The sequence below is a fragment of the Acromyrmex echinatior genome, chromosome 1, assembly GCF_024713525.1.
Source record: "Acromyrmex echinatior isolate Ae372 chromosome 1, ASM2471352v2, whole genome shotgun sequence".
Classification (NCBI taxonomy): Eukaryota; Metazoa; Arthropoda; class Insecta; order Hymenoptera; family Formicidae; genus Acromyrmex; species Acromyrmex echinatior.
Window position 1 is genome coordinate 20,379,761 of NC_141852.1, and position 22,673 is coordinate 20,402,433.

At 28.9% G+C, this 22,673-nt stretch overlaps 4 protein-coding genes across 7 annotated transcripts in view; 3 read left to right on the forward strand and 1 right to left on the reverse strand.

Annotated features, from left to right (window-relative positions):
- Window positions 1-1,650: 1,650 nt before the first annotated feature.
- On the forward strand, window positions 1,651-9,470 carry sosie (oogenesis-related protein sosie). Its single transcript, XM_011070638.2, has 4 exons — window positions 1,651-2,140; window positions 3,687-3,836; window positions 5,892-6,029; window positions 6,660-9,470. The coding sequence occupies exons 1-4, from the start codon at window positions 2,005-2,007 to the stop codon at window positions 6,737-6,739; spliced, it is 504 nt and encodes a 167-aa protein (XP_011068940.1). The 5' UTR covers window positions 1,651-2,004; the 3' UTR covers window positions 6,740-9,470.
- On the reverse strand, window positions 9,460-20,396 carry LOC105154861 (EEF1A lysine methyltransferase 2). 3 transcript variants are annotated; one of them, XM_087408680.1, is made up of 5 exons: window positions 20,294-20,396; window positions 12,459-12,578; window positions 12,274-12,372; window positions 10,747-11,156; window positions 9,460-9,694 (listed from the first exon to the last, which is right to left on the reverse strand). In XM_087408680.1, the coding sequence occupies exons 2-5, from the start codon at window positions 12,512-12,514 to the stop codon at window positions 9,600-9,602; spliced, it is 660 nt and encodes a 219-aa protein (XP_087264806.1). In that variant the 5' UTR covers window positions 12,515-12,578; window positions 20,294-20,396; the 3' UTR covers window positions 9,460-9,599. The 3 variants fall into 3 exon arrangements, with proteins under 3 accessions (XP_087264806.1, XP_011068931.1, XP_011068932.1); XM_011070629.2 differs by lacking the exon at window positions 20,294-20,396 and adding an exon at window positions 13,820-14,292; XM_011070630.2 differs by lacking the exon at window positions 20,294-20,396 and adding an exon at window positions 13,305-13,445.
- On the forward strand, window positions 12,308-16,514 carry FeCH (ferrochelatase, mitochondrial). 2 transcript variants are annotated; one of them, XM_011070635.2, is made up of 9 exons: window positions 12,308-12,443; window positions 13,602-13,667; window positions 14,299-14,497; window positions 14,604-14,825; window positions 14,926-15,027; window positions 15,378-15,543; window positions 15,623-15,730; window positions 15,835-15,999; window positions 16,081-16,514. In XM_011070635.2, the coding sequence occupies exons 2-9, from the start codon at window positions 13,628-13,630 to the stop codon at window positions 16,276-16,278; spliced, it is 1,200 nt and encodes a 399-aa protein (XP_011068937.2). In that variant the 5' UTR covers window positions 12,308-12,443; window positions 13,602-13,627; the 3' UTR covers window positions 16,279-16,514. The 2 variants fall into 2 exon arrangements, with proteins under 2 accessions (XP_011068937.2, XP_011068934.2); XM_011070632.2 differs by lacking the exon at window positions 12,308-12,443 and adding an exon at window positions 13,374-13,515.
- Window positions 20,397-20,596: 200 nt separating the features above from the next.
- Window positions 20,597-22,673, forward strand: part of Invadolysin (leishmanolysin-like peptidase, invadolysin) — a 284,059-nt gene continuing 281,982 nt past the window's right edge. The window contains exon 1 of the mRNA XM_087408648.1: window positions 20,597-20,784. Within this exon, the coding sequence (XP_087264774.1) occupies window positions 20,602-20,784 (183 nt within the window). The 5' untranslated portion in view covers window positions 20,597-20,601. The remainder of the gene's footprint in view (window positions 20,785-22,673) is intronic.

Below are 22,673 nucleotides of genomic sequence, written 5' to 3' on the forward strand. Positions count from 1 at the left end.
AATTTCTTGGAATCTGTGACCCATATGATCTTGCCTTTTTTTTTAATTTACATGCATTATGATAAACTTAGAAATAAGAAGAAAACTTAATACTTTTAAAAAATGATTCTTTGGAAAGAAATAATGAATAAGTAATAACCAAATTAATCGTTTATTACAATAAAATAATATTAGGTGTTGGAATTAATTCGTAGCGTTTTTTAATGAAAGAATGTTATTTATTTCATATGAGCATTAAAAAATACATTAATGAAAGTACTTCCCATCACTTGTAAAACGCTACGAATTAATTCCAACACCTAATATAAAATAACCAAATTTATCGTTTTTTCTTCATTATTTGTATAATTGTTCAATAATGTAATTAATATAATAATTTTAGTACTAATTAATAAAAAGATGTTATATTAGATTATTTCCATAAAGCATACACACACACACACACACACACACACACACACACACACACACACACGCACACACACGCACACACACATACACACACACACATATATATTAAAAGAAATTAATTAACATTATTCGCGTGAAACGGAATACACCACTGGACTACACCCTACCTGTAATTATGAGAGAAATATAGCCGTTAAATACGGTGAGAATGTGGCTGTGAAGACAGTAATTCAGCATCAGACTCTCAAAATAGAAAGCAATATATGGAAAAATATATCATATTCATTTAAGGATCTTCCGCTCTATCCAATCCTCTTTGATTATAATAATCTTTCTTACGTTCGTAAATTATTTGTTGCAAATTCTAAAATTTATGAATAATAAAAAAAAATTTCAAGAAATTATTGGAAAGAAAAACAATAAGAAGAATGAACACAATAATTTTGGAAATTAAAACATTTCTTTGCAGTAATTTCTAAAAATGTTGATTTACAAACAAATTTTTTTTATTTTATTATTTTATGTGAATATATATATATATATATATATAGAATAAAACGAATATTTAATTTCAGCGCATGTAGGTCAATTAAAATAATTGCGGGGTTTTCAGATGAAGCATTTCATGTAACCCATATTCGGCGATAGCATGAGATCAACTTTTTACTTCAATAATCTCGTGATTGCGAAATAAATATATATACTATGAAGAAAGTATTCAACAAACATTCCCGTAATGTTTTTCGAATCAACGGGGGAAACTTGAACAGATCGTTGATATGACTGCAGTAAAAAATTATAAAAGATTGCCTCAGATCAGACATGTAACGTTACAAAAGCTGGTGTTATAAGATTATAACTGAATTTTGTATTCAATTACAGATTTGTTTGGGAATTTTTAAAATTTACGATATTGATATATGAGAATCTATATTTGGAATAGATAGAAAGAAACGATGCAAATTAGAATGCTTTGAAAAGTTTCCGGATAATATCCTGAAAGGGAGTCAGATTCAGACTATGTGTAAGGTTTATAAATTTTGCTGGTAATGCTCAGCAATGAGCTGACTAATAGAACGTCTAGTCGCGTCTTCGAGGCGATCGAAGTTCAACCAGCTAGCTTTGTATTCAAATCTCAAGGAACGTGGTAAAGTAACCACCCTATGGCAGAGCATTTTCTGCTTTAGTAGTGGCAGCACGTAGGTTTCGTAGTGGGGATGCTTCGAAGGCTTAAAAGGCCTTCCAACGTCCTTGTAACACGCAGTCTTGGAATCAAACATACTAGTATTCCGCGTAAGTGGATCGAAAGTGCGAAGAACAATCTCATCTAACTTTGCCGCAAGTTTGGTCTTTCATCGGAGTGATCTAGTGTAAATTGTAAGCCGAGATTAATTCGTTAGAAAGACAAAGGGAATAGTTTGAGGTAAAAGCATCGAGGTGAAGAAATTAAAAATCTAAGCGGAAAAGGAAGTGATTTTTTTTCTCAAAAAATCTTTGCTAAAGTTTTGATTTGTGATTTGTGATCATACAAGTGGTAATAATTAAATATCATTTGCGTAACCATCGAGAAATTGCGTAACCATAAGAAGTGAAATGAGTCTCCAAATAATTTTGTCTGTTCTGTTAATCGTATCAATCTTTTTGCCACCGATGTCCGCTCCTCTCACAACTTTTGGGAAGAGTAATACACAGAATCAGAACTCGAATCCACCGCCACCACCTACACCAAGTATGTAATAAATAAAAATTAAAAATAATATATTTGTAACATAATGCTTTTAAATAGTTATATTTTAAAGATAATTATTAAATAACAATTTATAACATATTTTCATATTAATTTTATTTTTTATAATACAGTTCAATCTAAACTCTATTTTAAGATAGATTTATAGTTAGTAGATAGAGAGATCTTAATGTATGTAATGAGTCTGTTATGTTATCTAATAATATTGAGAAAACAAAAATGCTAATTTATTCTCTATATATCTTTTATTCCTTATTTTATTAATATGGATCTTTTAGAATTTTTCAAGAATTATAATTCAGCTGCTCTTAAAATTAGACAAAAATACTCATTACAAATAATATTTCTATAGTTACTGTATGTACACAAACTTAATTATATTGTAGATATTATATAAAATGTAATTTTTATTAGGCGTTAACTGTATCAATGCGCAAATTATGATACTATTATTCCAGCATATTTCAAAACTGTAATTACGAGCACGTTTTATAAGCATTAATCGACATTTATAGAAATATACAAATTAATATCTATTAATCACTCACTGCTTAAAATTGTGTAGATTTAAAAAATGTAATGCTTAATTGTCAAAGTTGAACCGCGAAGTGCAGATGAATACTAATGGTTTACTAAATGTCAGACTTCTAATCTCTCTGCATAGTTTTCAAAGATCATTATAACCATTATTTTTACGTTATTTAACACTATATATATATATATATATATATATATATATAATATATACACTTGTATAATTAAGATAATTTACAATTAAACAAAAATTGTATTATAAAGATAAAATATTATACAAGTATTTTATCTTCACACACATATATATATATATATATATATATATATATATATAAAATGATATTTTCGTCTTAATCGTTAATAAAAAAAAAACAGAACGAAAAAATTCTTCAAACATGTAAATATCAAGTAAAAATTCTCTATTTATAAAATAACTATACATATATTAAAAAATATTAAAGAATTATAGAATTATAGATTTATTAGATAAATTTAATATAAAGAAAATGATATACAAGACATTCTGAAATTAAAATATCACAGGAAGAAAGTTCTTGAAAAAAAAAGTTAAAAACTATTTGACATGTTTCTATTCAAGTAGTAGTTTTTGAGATATAAAAGTTTAAAATTGATTATTTACAGATTATGATTAAACGATTGTTTGACGTATCGATAATTATAGTGATGACTTTCTCGCTGTAATATTTTGATTTGCAAAATCTGTAAAATTTTGAGACATACACATTTCTATCACATTTCTATATACAAGAATAAATAACAAGCATAACGAATGCTTTTGAATTCTATAACGTCCCACTCCTGAATTGATTACTGCAGAATCTCAGTTATTATCTAGATATAATTTCTAGTAATCTGTTAAAATAATATCGCATAAATTTTTATGAAACTAAGAATGCATTGAACTAGTTAAAGGTCAAATAAAATTATAGTTTCTATAGAATGATATTTTATACATGGTATAATACAATTGCAGCTGGTAAAGCTCGCGAGTGTACGATGGAAACCGACTGTGCTGGAATTCAAAATACAACATGCATGTCAGATCCCCGAGATGGAAGACGTCGATGTCTTTGCGCCGATACCTCAGCACCACTTAATGGTGCATGCACTTATAAATTCAAAGGTAAATCAATTTTTATCAGAAAATTGATTTTAAATTTATGAGCAAATATATTAAAAATATTTTCTACTTTTATGCTTATAATATTTTTTATGTCTCGCATGTATAGTTATATTTATTGCTTTATTATAATTTGTTGAAATTAGTCAAATTTCGAAATTTGTCTTAATAAGAATGTAGTACCAAGATTTGCATAAACTTACGTGCTACATTGCAATACGTGAACACACGTGTGATACTGTTCATAGCCGGTCTATGGTTATCTATGCAAATTGGTACGAGTAAAGGAGTACCGCCTCGACCTACCTTCAGTAGTTAGAACTCGTTTTTCTGTAGGTTTTTTTTTACGACAAGAAAATGCGTGAATGTAGAATGGCAATAACAGTAAAAACAGTAGATTTAGTCATTAATTTTGAAAGAAAGAAGATGACATAAATTTATTATAATATTTTACAAATTATGAAACATGTTCGTATATATATATAATTAAAGAACGTAACTATATGGTTCTTATACTAAATTGCATTACCTAATTGATAATAAATTATTATAAGTGACAGCAATAAACCGTACCTGGTACGATGCAACAATAGATTTTGAAACTTTGGAAATCATATAACGTGTACGAAGCAATTTGTAGTTCGATACGTAGTATTAGAGGCTCGTGAAACGATCCGGAAACTTGGCAATTTCATTTGATTAAATGATCACTGTGCATGTTTCCCTTCTTTTGGCGAAGTTGCCGATGATTGCCTAGCGAACATTTTAAGGGTGATTAATCGTGATTACGAATCGATCGATGCTTAAAAGTTATATTCATGCTCGAAAAATTAAATAGACTGTATATTTACAATAATTAAAATCATATAAAATGATATATAAATCGTAAATTTGAATAGGGTTTGGTAAACAATAAATTTGTAAATATAATATTATATTTGTTGTATACATTGTACATTATTTATTGTATATAAAGCCTCTTATGAGATACCGAGTTCATTTTGAGTAAATGCCAGAAAACTATAGGAATTAAAAAAAATAATAGATCATTTTGAAGGGAATTTAATAAGCTTTAAAATAACGTTATATAAAGTTTAATTAAATCAAATTCCATTTTTTTTTTAAATTAAAAGAATGTAAAAAGAGAGCAAATCGCAAAGTCAAAAAATTGTGCTCCTAATATGAGATGCCCCGAGAAATCGATAGTAAAACGCAAAATATATTGCAATTAAAAAAAACTTTATTTAATGTTTCTGAAATACAAACAAACACAGTCATCGTGTGCGGAAAGTGAGTATGCGATGGATTGTACCCAGAACTCGTCTTCGAATAGTTAGAATCAAGTATCGCAGAAATAGGCACTCAACATTTATTCCGGTTGTCTTTTTTTTATACTTTAGCAACAATTTTCACTACAACACATGGATTACTTCATATTAGAAATATCCTGGTATCTCATATTATGATTTCCATACCTTATGATTTTATGATGATCATCAAATCTTCTGTAATTCAAAACTTCTGTAATTAAACAATTCAACATATCCCGTATTTTTCTATTAGTACGACCTTACTCTATCACTACATAAAGAATTTATTGCCAAATATTTATTTATTAAATAATAAATAAGATTTAAAAGCTCATCTCAATGAAACTTGAAGACATTCAAATTCTAAAATCTTATTTTACGATGACTACAGGCATAATCTAATAATGAATTTTCTACTAAATAATTTTCAATCCAAAAGCAATAAATTCATGGTGGAACCAATAGCTAGAGTTTATTAGTTTAGTAGAAACGCCGCTATCTCATATTAGACGTCTATCTCATACTAGAGGGCTTTCCTCTCTCTCTCTCTCTCTCTCTCTCTCTCTCTCTCTATATATATATATATATATATATATATATATATATATATACATATATCGTATTTCATTTTTTAAGATGGTCAAAAATTGTAAACAAAATTAAGAAATACAAGAAGAAATCACGCTTTACACTTTTTAACCATTCATACAAACTCTTAAATTGCATTAAAAATTATGTTATTTTTTAGCACTTCATGCATCTTGCAATTCCGATTCAGAATGCATAGACTATGCTCACTGTGTGATGCGTAACAGCACAATGGGAAGACGCTGTTATTGCGAAGAAGGATTTTACGAAGTACCTCCATCGTTGTATATTTGTAACGGTAAGATTTATTTCTCTTTACATTAAAAATTATTATTAACATGTTAGAAACGACATATTATACATCTAACTATATCTAGACACAGTTAACATAAAAGTAACATTTATTATTACTGTCTTAATAATATAGTTCAAAAAATAAATTTATTTTTTGTAAAAATTTAAGTAAAATAATTATGAAAATTACAAATAATGATTAAAATAAAACTTTCAACATCAATAAAAAATGTAAGTATTAATTTCAATGAAGTTCATCTAATTTTCTTTAATTTTGGCTGAATTATAAAATATTCTATTAGGCGATAAAATATATTATAAATATACATTTTATTATAAATATACATGTTACTGTGCTTAATAAACAAGATATATCGAATTAAGTTTATGTTAAAAATTGGGAAAACATGATAATTTTTGCATTAAATATTGCATCTATAATTAGTTTAGGAAATAAAATGATGTAATAGTTTCAGCTGCTTTAAGATTTACTATCACAAGCTTGTGTTGTTACAAAACGGAAGTTGGAATTTTTCTCGTAAAATTATCTACGAAAGATAATTGAATATCACATTTCATGTGTGTGCATACATCATTAAAAAATTAAAGCATAAGATATTTATATCCTTCGTAGGTTGCTCGTCCATCTTTACGTTGAATACAATGATTATTTTGGCTGCATCACTTGTGCTTGGAAGATTTAACTACATCTAAAATATTCAATCTTTTAAAGAATTGTCTTGAACTTCTGAGTCTGTATGATAACCCTCACAGTAGAAAAACATTATAATTCTTCGAATCAGTGAAAGAGAAGTCACTGAGAAATACATACCATATCTATAAAAGTGTCTGTTTAATTAAAAAAAAAAAATAAGATGTACGAATACATTTCAGAACGGTAATGCACATTTATGTGTCAAATAACTATGAACTACAAGAGAATCTTCCTTTGTATAAAATAGTGCGCACTTTTTCTTAAAGTTATTCTTTTTAAGTTCTTCAGAGGAACAATTTTTTTCTTTAAATAAAATTTGGTTTATTGTTATCTTTATCAATAAATTTTGAATAAACAATTGTATAAAATGATATTTATGTATCTTATGTAAATTATTTAAATTTTATAATACTATTATAATAATATACTGTTGTATTTCATTATTTATAATGTAGTATAAAATTTGAAAACATCTCAAGATTAATTTCTTCACACTGAAATGATTGTTATTATTCTTATTTCATTTTTTTAGAAAAAGTAGCGATTTTTTAGAATAGTTATATGTTGCAAATAATACATGTAAAATATTTCCCTTTAATTTCTTTTATATTTATAGGGTTTTCGAATACAGCGAGTTTGAACCTAACCCAAGTCAGTTAACCCTAAGTACCAAGACCTCGTCTAATCAGAAACTAAAGTAGAGCATGTGACGTCATTAATGTGATCTGGGTTAAACTTACTGCATTCAAAAACGCTATTAGAGAATTATTTATTTCCACATTTATTTATTAGCTATATATAATCAATATATCAGTTCATAATCGACAGTTTTATATAGCTGGTGATAAGATATATAAAATACTGTATTTTTAAATTTTATGAAAACAAATTTAAATGTTTTCGAATTTTTCCTGTGAGAAACAATAAGTGATTTAGAGTTTCCAATTGTTTTTTAATTTTAGAAATCCGTGGGAATAAACAATTATGCCTCATCTAGAAAACTTTCACGATTACACAACAATTATACATGATTTTTTATTATTGTATTAAGAATATAATTTAATTATTAATCTACAATTTATGTTCGTAATGAAAGTAAGTTAAAAAAGTGAACGTCAATTCTGAATCACTTATAACTGTCAATCATCAATCGTAAATAAGCAACCGATCCTTCGTACTCGTCTATATTCTAAGCACTAATATTTTAAGCACTTTAATTTTTCGACTCCCACTCTGATTTCTCAGACATAAATTCTCAGAGGCAAGAAACTGACTTCAAAAACTTTTTTATATAATAGTATGGTGTTAAAAATAATATTAAAATAATAAATAAACAGATCAATGCATAAAAATATAATACAATGTCATTTATTTTTATTGATTTGGATGTAGAATATCTTTAAAACTCTAATTATAATAATTATTATAGTAATACTTTTTTTTAGTACACTCTATAATTCTTGAACAATTTGTTAATAATAAACAATTCTACAAGTAACTTAATGTTATTAAATTAATATTAATTTTTTAAATAAAAGTTAACTCTTTAAAATAATTATAAAATAATATTTTTAAAAGAGGCGAATAAGAATCAAATAATATCTTTTAATAATATCTTTTCGAAAGCTTTTTGAAAATTACATTATGCATTTATTTGTCTCAAAATAAACGCTTACAAAAAATTCTAAAAATTATAAAAATCTAGTAGAATTATTCTAAAATGAGCGATCATCCATAGAGCGATTTAGGAAACAATTCGGCCTATTTGGGAGTCAAAAAATTAAAATTCTTACAATTAGAAAATATTATTATGTATACAATTAGAAAATCTGTTATAATGGCAATTAAATTAGGATAAACACCAAATTCATTATTTTATATAAATTTTTTTATTTCTTGTGTGTGATCATAGCTTACCATTTCATTGCTATTACCATATTTTCTTATCTGTTATATAGTTATAATAATTATAATAAACACGTGCGAGTGCGGAAGACTAAAACAATATATAATATTAATATAATATCAGATAAAATTTAGTATTAGATGTTGAATTTGACTATTTTTAGAATTTGAAATAACAGAATAATGCTTTGATAGTAAATTATTGCGGTATATGTGATTAAGCTTAATATTTTAATTGCACTAAAGGATAAAAATATTTATAAAAAAACATGCATATATTATAATACAATATACTAAAATGATTTATCCTTTGCCATATTTTTCTCAATGCACAAAGTATACATTAAAAAAAAAGATTCGTAGAAAGACAAAATTCTCACAAAATTGCAAACGACACACAATTATCTAAATACTTTAGAATTTTAATTCTTCTCAAATTCAATTATAATTCAAATGTTCATCAAATGTTATATCAATTTCATTTTAAATTTGCAAATCGATTTAAATATGCAATAATAAAATAAGTTCTTATGAAAAATATAAACTTTTGCCAACTACAAATATAATCAATACTTCAATTACTAACATAAATACATTCAAGATAATATTTACAATAGATAAATAATATTTATTTTTTCGCTATCATACTAATCGCATAGATTTAATGGCCGAGTTTAATTTATTATAGTGTAAGTATCTTTTGTAAACTTTGTAATGTAATAATGATCAAGAAAAAAACATAGCATTAACTATTGATCACACCCTAACGTCGTTTTATGTATTTGGATAGTTCTTGCACAAATAAATTCTTGAATCTTTTCGCAATACGTATTTATTTATTCTTTTGAATAAAAGGTATTCATAATAGTAAGTATCAAACATACATTTTTTACAAATTAGACACAATTATTTATTTTATTTATCTTAATATGGTATCCCTGAATTTTTCCATTGTCACTTTTTTCTAAATATCAATTGTGTTACAGTGTTTCCTGTTTGCCCGCCAAATTGGAACGTATCCGTAGGAAGTTGATTATTGAGTTCAAAATCTGCGAATAATAATCGAGTTATGCATATGCATTCGAAGAGATCATCTTCGTAATATTCCAAAGACAATGATATGAAAGCATTAATTTTATGAGAAAAAATACATGTTCATAATCGAAGAAATCGTAAATAAATGCACGAGCGATAATTGATAGAATATTATAATAAATTAAATAATACATAATAACAATTATATGACAATTATATAATTAGTATTTCAACTAATATTTAATGATTTATATTTCAATTAAAGTACATACATATCAATCTTGATTACAATAGGTCATTTGAATTTGAAATAAAAATTTTTAGATGATATATACAATCTATACAATTAGTATTAGGTTAAAACAAAAGTTCGTAGCGTTATTTTATTTGTAACATATCTACATATTTAAAAAAAATTAGCAATTATATATATATGTATCATTCGATAGAACAAAGTTTCAGCTTTAAAAATCCTTTTTAATTGCGGTACAATGATAGAATTTGATCAATCAAAGTGCTTTTTTTATTTAAATCGTGATAATTAAAAAAAATATCTTAGGAAAATTAAAAAAAAAGTTTTGTAAGAAAAATTTTAAGTTTTCACAGAAAGACTATTATAAAAAATCAAAAATTTTCGCAAACTTTTTTGTACCCGACAGATCACAAAGTAAAAAAAGTTTCCTATTTTGTCCAACTTGTTGTTTTCTTTATATAAAAGTTTTCTATATGTAAAAGTTAATAAACTCACAGAAACTGAAAAGACATAGTAACTTTTTGAAAGTAGAGATTTAGCTTTAAAACCCTTTTCTTTAATTTAAACTTCGTTTATTTTTAACGAAGTTACAGCTGTTTGAATTTTAAAGTTCGTAGCATTACAAACTTTTGTTTCATTCCAATACTATGTGAGGCTCTAAATTGTAGATAAACAATTTAAACTTTCCTTAATTATCATAAGGTAGAGGTTCACTTGCTTCTATACTTCAAATAGGATGCTTTAGAACTTAAGTGTAGTTGTCATGGCTGTAGCGTATTGAGAGTTAAAATTTTAATTAATAATTGTACTAACGACTCGCAAAATGCTTCAGCAATTCTTCTTTGGTCCAATTACAGGATGTCAAGACAAAATATCCTCCTGGCAAAAGAATGCGATATATATTTTCTATATATTTCTGTCTCTTTGCCATCGAATCTTCTGGATTTAAACTAATAGCGTCATAAGTGCCTTTATCATGAACGACTTTAAAATCATGCGGCAATGTGTTGTTGAGTATATCACAAATCTCTATTTTTATATTCGACAAATTATTATCGTTCAACACGATACGGGCCAGATCTATCCCTTTCTGTGAATAATCCACCCCTATCAAGTTCGCGAATCCTTCTTTTGCGAGTTCCACCAAAGTCATTGCATTACCACATCCTACGTCGATTATCTTATCATTCTCTTTGTTTAAATCCAATTTCGTGGCAATCCATCTGAAAAATAACTTCCTTCATATCAATTCTAAAATTTTTGGAACTATACGAGCAACAATTTTCATTTATTTTTATTTACTTTTGTTTTATTTACTTTTATTTACTTTCAATATCTTAAAAAAATAATGGAAATTACATTTTACAGATTAAGTTTCAGAAAAAATTAATTGCTTTTTTTAAGACGGAATTTTTCTCTACATATTAAATTAAAAATATTAATTGTTATCAAAAAATTGTTATAAAAAAATTCATTAATTTCACGTAAATAATACAACATAAAGATTATAAAATTTTATATGATTATTAATCATTCTAATCATTTTAAATTACGAAAGAAATAAAAAAATTGTAATAAAAAAAAATCCCAAATATTTAGTACTTTTAAATGCATAACATATTTATTAATAATAGCAGTCAAAATGACTGTTTTGTAATCTTTTATAAGAATTATTTAAATTTGTAATAGTACATTATGTTGTGATATGTAAATATATTAGGTGCGCAACTAAGTTCTCGCTGTTATTTTGATGAAAATGCATCAAAATAACAGCGAGAACTTAGTTGCGCACCTAATAATTAATTTGATCAATTTACTTTCTCCCATTTTTCAGAAAAATATAGAATATATAAATAATATAATACACTTAAATAATAATAGAAATAGAGATAAATTAATCGGTAATTTTAGTATTAATTACGTTAAAAAGAAAAAAATAATTGTTTATCAACAATCTATAAGTTTATTATTTCTAAGGCCCGTTTCCACCAACGCAGATTAATTTGAATCTCAGTTCAACTTACTCTTTGTCTTTGTCGAAATTAAAGTTAATCTGCATTGGTGGAAATGGGCATAAATCCATCTAACAATTATCCACAGTAGAAAAGACTACGAGACGCGAGACCGACGCCGGAGACCGAAACGTTATCGACGGAGAAGGCAATACTCGGTCTCGCAGATGTCGCCACCAGTGCCGCGCGGGGAACAGTCTCGATCGCGTCGCGGCTGTTTTCGTTTCCGCGGGAAAGTCCATTGATTTTCCGCGGTGCTATTTACTTGCGGTACAATACGAGACGCGTGTTCGCGTGCCGGACTGCCGGTCCTCCTGGCTTCGCTTACCGTACGATTTTGCGCGTGTTGGCCGCGCCGAACCATATCTCGCCTACGTCGCCGTGATTGTGGAAGTTATCGAGCTCCTGCGCGTACACGTTCTCCCAGCTGCGGCAAGAGCGGACAACAGAGGATCAGAAAAGCGGCGAGTGATGCACAACGGGTGTTGCGCAGTTACGGTACGTATTACTTACAACTCTAGAGTACCCAGCTCCGACGATGTCAACTCCTCGCCCATCCGCTCTGTCATTATTCCACTGTGGTTCAAGTCTGACGTTTACGACAATGCTGGTTAAATGCCGATCCAATCGGGTCTGCAAAGCACGAGAGATGCTCGAACGGTACCAAATTAAAAATTAATCGAATAATCGCGATTGGTCGGTGAATTGTGTTATCATAGAACAGTGAATTAATTGCGAATCAGATAGGCTAATTTGACAAGCAGTATTTATTTCGTAAACCGGTTTAATAAGATCGTGAAACGCAGTGCTTTACGCAGTGCTTCGAAATTTCACGACTGATGGCAGCACCGTTTAAATATTGACGACAAATGCACGTTGTTTTGTTAGTAAATAAATAAAATATGCGTTTGTTAAAAGCCACAGTTAAAGCAAAATATTTGTATATGAATGAATTTTATAATCTTTTAGATTTTTAATGATTTTATTGAATATAATGTTTTGCCAAGATAAGAAAGAAAAGAAGTTTTGTTTATTTTCTTGTATAACTACACTATCTAAATATTTTTGACGCTATCGTGTTGTATTTGTTTTATTAATATAAGTATTTTTAACATGTTGCATGGCTAGTGCAGATGTTCATAGCGCTATCTGGTAGCCGTAATACTAAATGCAAGCAAAGTGCCAATTTTCGAGGAATTATCCACGTAGCAAAAAAAATTTTATGGTTTTTCGTGAATTTACTAAAGAAATTTATTTAAAAAATTGATTTCAGAAAAGAGATGCATTTGTCAAGGATCATACAATATAATATAAATACGATTGTGCAATAAATACGTAAAAGAAAAATCGAATACTTACGTTTTACTGTTTGTTTAAATAATTTCTATTCGCTGAAACAGTTGTTATTTATTTGAGAAAGTCAGTTTTGTAGAATTAGAAATTTTGATTGATTTGATAAACTGTATCTGTTTATTTACTCGTTTTTATTTACTCGCGATTATTCATGTATTTATGTGTATTACGTCGAACCTAACCTAGTCGTGGCGGTCCAACTTGGTGTTATCTAACGGTACATGACGTTTTACTGTCAATCTATCGTGATAGTGCAATTCATTACGCTCGATAACCTCTACGTTGCAATTTGTAATTTTTCAGTCTGGATTATTAAGTGCCATTTTGACATGAGCATTAACAATCTGTTCACGAGCCTGTTATGTTTCGGTAAGTTAGACTTTGATACTTTAAATCACATTTCTGTAGAAACAATAAAGTGATCTTATTGAACAATGATAATGTTAGTGATAAATTATTTTTTTATCGCGTGCAATATTTAGAAAATTATTAGCCATGTTAATGTCGAGTTTAGAACATACCTCACTGTTTAAAATGGCATGTAATATTAATTGATAGACAACCCACACAAACCATGGAAATGCAGTTAGCTGCACTTTAAGTTACTATTAGCTTGTACTGAAGATGACTCAAAGATAAGCCGAAACGTAATTTTATATTTCAACGTCTTTTTGTGATATTTGCAATAAACACGATATATATTTCGCACTGTTAACTACGCTGACTTCTACAGTCCTTCTTTCACACTTTTTTATTTAATATTAATTACTTTTTATTTATGAGCTTTTCTTAACATAGTAAATTTTAAATTTATGAAATCTATTATATTTCATAAAGATATTACTCTAACAATATGTTATGGTTTGTGCAGTTTTTCTGACCTCTCAAGTGGCGTCTTACATTTAGTTTCATATTTCTAATTTTAATTTGTCTTCGAAATTTTTCTATGTACAGTGATTAAAGAAACATCAATAAGTAATTACGATATAATTTTGTATAGGTCGACAATGCACGAAACCTTTTGCTGTAGCAAGGTGCTACGCTTCTGTTACTGCAAATCCAATAGACAAAGACAATATAAAACCAAAAACTGGTATATTAATGTTAAACATGGGTGGTCCTATCAATACCGATCAAGTCCACGAGTATTTATTAAGAATAATGACTGATCGTGATATGATTCAACTTCCAGTTCAAAGGTTTTAATCTGAATAGAACTTATATAGAACTTTTATAAAACTTATATACATAGTACGAAAGGAAGTATTATGTAGGAGAGATATCTTTTATAGAAATATGTTGCAGTAAATTAGGTCCTTGGATAGCCAAACGTCGTACTCCAGAAGTACAGAAAAAGTATTCTGAGATTGGCGGCGGATCGCCAATACTACAATGGACGAATAAACAGGGCGAACTTTTATGCAAAAAACTGGATAAAATTTCGCCTGAAACTGCACCTCATAAGTATTATGTTGCCTTTCGATACGCAGATCCTCTCACAGAAGATACCCTTGAGAGGATACATAAGTACGGATATCATATTTTCTTAGGTGTAATATAATCTAAACATGTAAACATGATTGTAGAAAGATGAAGGTTATTTGAATGAGTTGTGCTTTTTTTTCAGCGATGGAGTACAACATACTGTACTTTTTTCTCAATATCCTCAATATAGTTGTTCAACTTCAGGTTCCAGTTTTAATGCTATATACAATTATTACAAAACTAGGTGATTATTATATTTTTAATTTACTTTTAGCTTAGATAAGATATATAATCATTAATTATAGATCAATATGAAAGATTAATTAATTATGGCCTTCTTTATTCATTTATATTTGATCTTATTATCTATTTTTCACATATTTATTATAAACAGATTTGCTAAATTGGAGATGCGGCAAATATTCCGTGTATTATTTCGTACATGTATGTTTGCTGTATACACAGACAATATTTACGTTACGTGTAAATTAAATTATTACTTGTTATTTCAATATAGGATATAATAAATAAGAATAAATAGAAAATAGAATGTTAAAATGCATACACACGAAACAAGTCAAAATTGTTTTATAGAGAGTCACCAAATGGCATGAAATGGAGCATAATCGATAGATGGGCTACGCATCCACTTCTAGTAAAAACATTTGTCGAAAGAATTAAAGAGGAACTTGCACAATTTCCTAGCGAAAAAAGAGACGATGTGATAATTTTATTTTCAGCTCATTCTTTACCATTACAGGTTGTTATCTTCAATTAATGCGTTTTATGTAATCACTTAAGAAATTAGTCTGATTTATCTTTTCCTGTAATTACTTTAGGTTGTAAACAGAGGAGATTCTTATCCCGCAGAAGTTGGAGCCACAGTTGCATTAGTAATGCAGGAATTAAATTACTGTAATCCATACAGCTTGGTATGGCAATCAAAGGTATATACATAAATGTATATGCTGCTTAAAATTTAGCGAACTTTAGATAGCTTAGAGAATGTTTTATACGTTTAGTACATGCATTACGGAGTATATATATTTAGGTTGGACCTACATCATGGCTAGGACCTTTTACCGATGAAGCGTTAAAGGGTTACGTTAAACAAGGCAAGAAAAATTTTATTCTGGTACCAATTGCATTTGTAAATGAGCATATTGAAACTCTTCACGAATTGGATATAGAATATTGCCGAGAACTTGCCGAAGAAGTAAGAAATGCTGCAGTCTACTTATTGTTTAATTATATAAACAAAGATAAACAAAGAATATTTTATGTTTAATTTTTCTAGCTTGGTATTGAGACGATACGAAGAGCTGCTGCGCCTAATGATCATCCTATTTTTATCGACGCTTTAACGGATATTGTTGTATCTCGTCTTAGATCAAAACACTCTGTAAATCCTAAATTTTTAACACGGTGTCCTCATTGTGTAAATTTAAATTGCGATGCTAGCAAAAAATGGTATGCTGAAATCTGTAAAAATTAATATTTGCAATCATGCGCGCGCGAAATCATAATCATAAATATTATATTATGTTTAAGTACGAATAATAATTATTTGTATAATTTGCTGTATTAATTATACGTAATGTTACATAATGGTTTGTTAATAATTGAGTAAAAATGAAATAGATCTAATCGAATATAAATATGTACTATGTTTGGATACATTATGTATGGAAACCGTGTAATAATATCGAATAAATTAAGATACTTGTTTCATTTCGTAAATCCTTCGCAAAATTCCCTTAGAATTCAATAGCTAAAACAGCTTTGTTAACAAAGTTTTTATTTTTTTTTTTGTATGGATACTACTAAAATAGTTCTAGTATTTATCTCTTAGATATAATCCAGAATAACTGACGTATTATTGGCTTTTAAGTAAATACAGTATCTAGCTCTTGTCAATAATATAGCTTTAATCTTTATTGTTTGATAGACTCTATTTGAATTTGCGCGCGTTCGATGTTTACTTTTTCAAGGAGGTAAAAATTACAATCGTACATTGCAGGTGTTGCATCAATGATCTCGATGTTGTTTCTCCTTTGCTTATTGGCTTTGTCTTGTAAAAACATTGCGACAATCAGATACGACAATCAGAGACGTAATAATTCTATTATTACCATACAAGAAAATTACTGCACATCAAGCTTGATAGATAAGACCGTAATAATCCTATTATTGCCATACAAGAAAATTATTGTATTTATATATCAAGTTTAATAAAGTTTAAATCAAGTTTATAAGTTTCTTTAATTATATATTTTTATAAGATATTTATAATTTCGCGTATATTTTATGTTTACAAAGATTTTTTGTATTTACACATATAAATTTTATTGATGAAACTGTTGAAATTTTGCCAATCTATGAAGTTTGAAACCTTGGAAAAACTCGAGAGGATAATTATATTAAGTATATGCATTTAATAAATATATACTTATATATATATGTATATGTATATATATATATATATATATATATATATATATATATATATATAACAACTATTCCTTTTGAAATAAGGCGCGAGATTAAATAATTCGATTCCTTAAATTCATTTCAGATGATATTTTATTAATCATAATAAAGTTATCGAAAAAATATTATTATGATTATCTATTTATAAAAAACTCTTCTACGGTGGTTAAAGATGAACATTTAGGCGTAAAAAGATAAATTTTATTGTGTGTATGTAGCCTGAGATCTCGGGATTGACTCTTCACTCGAGGCTTCGTCAATCTTGTCATTTCCGGAGGATGTGTTGTCACTAATAATATCATTAACTTCTTTGACGTAATTTTAATACAGTCTTTAATTGCATATTTAAAAAAGACATTCAGATTTTTTTCGAAATAATTAATGTATTAAATCAATCAAAGATTATTACAGTGAATTTCAACAAAATGGAATTTATTAATTTTTATTAAATTTTCAAATTTTTACTGTAAAAATTTCTCGAATTATCTATTTATTTTATTTCTTTTATTTTGTGTTATATATCATTCGGCATATCATAATTCAAATATATTTAAATCATTCTAACGTATAAATACTGAATATTACAAAAAAACTCCCATTTTTCTTACATTTCTAAACGTAAACTTCAAATACGATTAGTAACGAATACAAAAAAGAACTTCTTAACTTCTTTCCAATCGTGGAAATAAATAATAAGAATCAAATTTCTTATTATTTATTTCCACGATTGGAAAGAAGTTAAGAAGTTCTTTTTTTGCATCAAGATAGATATCATAAACAATGATAGTACAATAAAGACCAAGTTACATCAAAGGATGAAATTAGTTAATTTAGAATCAGTGATTATTATTACTTCATTTTAATTATTGATTATAGATAGAGAAGAAAGTAAATTAATATCATGCTAATATTATTTTGAATCGTATAAAATATAAATTAATCTTAAAAAATATTTAATGCGGTTACTGCAAGATTTTCTTTATTGAGTGATTTTTTTAAATATCATAATATGTTGTTTCATATTGACTATTTCATATCAAAATATTATGTTATAAGTTGATAATATTATATTATCTGTTTTTATTTCAAAAGACTTATGATATCTTCTAGCTATATTTAAGACATTCTCAAATTTAAAAACCAATAAATACCAATCATAAATACTAACAAGATTATAGATAAAATCAATGCAATCTTAAAATGTACTTTTATTTGATTTTTAGCATTGATTTGTTGGACAGTTATTAACACACTTCTTTTCTTTCTATTGCCAGTTACATTGAGGAATATTTTAATAATTCTTGTGAAAAATGTAAATATGGAGCATCGAGTTGCTCCACGTCTACATGAAATTTGATTCGAATAGACATTATAATAGAAAAATATTTATTCTAAAGATTAATATATGTATATAGTTGTTTTAAAGTTAATAACCTTAAGTAACCTTATTTGATGTTTATTGAGATATACTCAATATTTTTTATTCTATAGCTCTATATATATATATATATATATATATATATATATATATATATATCTCGTTATTGAAAAGAATGATTTAAATCGTTTTCTAGTCATTACAAAAATGTTTAAATGAACAAATAATTACGAAAAATGTTTTTGTTATATTGATGAAATAATGAAATGATGAAAATATGACATTTTTTATATGAAATGATGAAAATATGACATTTTTTATATGAAATGATGAAAATATGACATTTTTTATATGAAATGATGAAAATATGATAATTTTGATATTATGATTTATTTGCCAGTATTTTCTTCGTCGCGAAAACTTAAATCTTCGATAAACAAATCATATGAATAAAAATGAAGCAAGTTCCATACGCAAATGATAGTATTTCATTTTAAAATAAAAATTAAATTAATATAATTAAAACATATTTTACATTTCATACACGAATAACTTTTTGTTTTATATTCCTCTTCTAATGATGATACGTTATTATATACGTATTACATCTCGTACACATGCAAATATATATATATATATATATATATATATATATATATTATAAGATACATATAAGTATGTATTATAAAATACAAATACGTGATATTTTATTTTTATTATTTAAATAATTTAACTTTAAACAAACACATTAATGTCTTTTTGCTTCGACTTTTTACATTTGCTTCAACAGAAGTGTGAAAGACAGTCTCTCTCTTTCTCTCTCTCTCTCTCTCTCTCTCTCTGTCGAATCTCTTCTCTTTCACTCCCATTAGTCTAACCATTTATTATTAAAGAGCGAATAAAAGCGCTGTTGTCGCATTAATCCCCACATACATCATATGAGGAAATCGGCTTCTGCCAAATTGATTAAATTTTTAATATGTGATTGTTTTTATGATTCTGATCAAGTTTCAATGTGTAACCTCAGAAAAGCTCAATTTTTACGATTACGAAGCACTAAATTGCTCAAAATCGCGTATTTTATAGAAATTTTATTTTTCATATTTTTTTAGATTTTTTTTTCTACAACTTCTTCCTGATGCTTCTTAAAAGCAAAATCTAAAGGAGCTTAGTCTAAAAAAGATAAATTAATAATTTTTTAATAATCCGTATTATAATAATAATAGTAATAATAATTATAGATAATTATAGTAATAATAATTATAGATCTTATTATTAAATCCCTATTGTATTATATATAAATCATTAATTAATAACCATAAAAGTTGCTTTTCTGAGATCATTGAGACTTTTAATTAGTATAAAAATAATCACGTATAAAAAATTTAATCAATTTGACAAAAGCCGGTTTTTTCTTCTGTTCAAAGAAATGTGCAGAGTTCTTTAAAGGTATTTTCTAATGTTGACGCTTGACGCTCATTTTTAGCATTAAAACAGGCCACATGATCAAAATTAACACTTGATATTCATCAGCTTTCACTTATTTTATAGATAGATCGGAAATTCAATCTGGAAATTAAGAAGAAGAAAAGATCTATTTTACCATTAAAAATGAACATCGAGCATCAGCATTAAATTGTACCTTAAGCTTGCCTCAACAACAACAACAAGCTCTTCGATTTCTTCGCAGGTTCTTTACGACGAGGGGTTTATCCCAGCGACAGCGTCGTCGTCGTTGTCGCTGCTGCCGCCACCGCCATCGTCGGAGTGCCGCCTCCACTACCACCACCACCACCACCACTACCAGCACCACCACCTCCACCACCACCATCGCCACCACCGCTGCCGCCGTCGCCGCGCTCCGGGTATCGAACGTGAGTCGCGCGGCGCTGCTTGCCGCCGCGCCGGCACCGACCATATAAATGCGTGGCGCCGACGGGCGCGCTCAGTATGTGTCATGCTTTGCGATCGAGCGTGTTGTCCGTGATGGCGGCCCGAGTGCGGTTGAAGATGCGCCGCGGCACCGGCGTGTCACCGCTCGCCGTTCTCCTCGCGATGTGCGCTGTGTTGGGTCCTGCCAGTGGGATGTTCGAGCACCGACACTGCAATCACCAGCATCCACGGGCACACGAGGTAAGTGCCGTGCATTCACGAGCACCGCAGTTGCAGAACGATTCTAACCTCTTTCCTTGCTCCTCCGTTCCACGCTTACATCGTTTACTCCTTGTTCTCCTTTCACTGCCTACGCGCGTACACGCTGTACATTTTGTATCTCACGATCGTCTCTAATCTTCGTAGTAATATTTCTCGTGTACAAGCTGACGATGTATTTCTCTATTTCCCATTTGCATCGAACGGGTTTTCACCTTGTCGAAAGGAATCTGGTCGAGCGCGACAGATCAGGTTGTTGTTCCTCGCAGTAATACCCGTTGCATGCATTGACACGTGTTCGCTCCGTCTCTGTCTCTCTCATGTGTGGCGCGGTAGTCGTTCTCCATGTGAATTGATTGCGATAATGACAGCTTTCAAATTTCATATTTTGACTTTTTCCTTCTTTACACGCGCAGTTTCTCGTAGAACTTGAACGCTAAAATGATATAAATGGAGCGCAGCACGCCGTTACGAATTTGTCACGGTTTGTGAACTCTTGCAGTTATGAATTTTATTGAGACATGGAATCGATCGCTTGCGTTGACTCGCAGTGATTAAAGACGTGTGTACGTACATATTTCATTTTCGCGCGACGTTTCAACGCGCCATTCATACGTTGCGCCGATAGAAGGAAGACTTCGGCGAATGTTTCCATGCGCGGCGGCGAGAGGGGAGAAACACGTGTTTTCGGAACAGCACGTGCTGCTGCGGGATGTCTCGGTACGTTGACCTTTCACGCGCGTCGCGTTTCACGGGCAGTCGAGCTCGATGACGCATACGGTTTATAGGTTTATAGCATTATCGAGAGATAATGTTCATTCGAGTATCGTTAAAATTTCCGAGATATTTTAGAGCAAGCCTGCCCAATTTGAGCTTCGGAAACAAAACTCAAAGCCATCAACGTAAAAAAATTCAATGTAAGATTTTAGGAACTATAAATTGTTGATAAGCGTCACTTAGATGCGTACAACACTTTACAATCCCCGAAATTTTATCTACATTGAATTTTTTTGCATCGATGGCTTTGCGTTTTGGCTCCGGAGCTTAAATTGGACAGGCATGTTTAAGGGCGGTATTCATAGTCTGTTCTTATTTTAAGATCGTCTTAAGTAATGTCTTGAAATGCTGATACGGTTCTCTAATTAGTTCACGACATCCTAAGACTGTACTTAAGACGGTCTTAAATATAAGATCCGACTATGAATACCAGCCTTTAGAGAATAGTCGAAATCAATATTTGGCTTTCGTCAATATTTTCCATTACTTCTCCTATTTTTTGTTTAATCTCGTGTCACACATTGACAGTACACTCTACAATAAAGTAACTCTGACCGAAATTTGGACCCTGTCTAGACAGTACACATGTCAAAATCTGGACATAAGACGTCTCAGGTCAGTATTCATAATCCGTTTTTTTTTAAGAGCTTTTTAAGAGCTTTTTAAGAGTAGTATGTTAATGCGGCTCTCCGATTGAATCTTGATATCTTAAAACTATATTTAAGACGGTCTTAGGGTTTGAGCAAAAATTGTAACACTTAAACTTATAAATTGTAGACGTAAGCAACGCTTTGGCATATAAGTCATATGACATGTGAGTCATTGTTATGTCTAAGTGTGTGCCACGATAATTCTTGTTCTCAGATCCTTAAATTGGCTATCAATATTAAAAATGTCTTAAGCTGTAATATGATTAAGGCCCAGTTGCACCAACGTTACAATGATTTTAAGTGAAACTTTAAACTCTCTCTATCTTGTTTTAAAAAAGAGACAACAAAAAGAGTTTTAAGCTTCGCTTAAAATCAAAGTAATGTTGATGCAATCGGACCTAAGACATCTTTAAGATGACGATTATAGTTGCCGGTTATAATTAT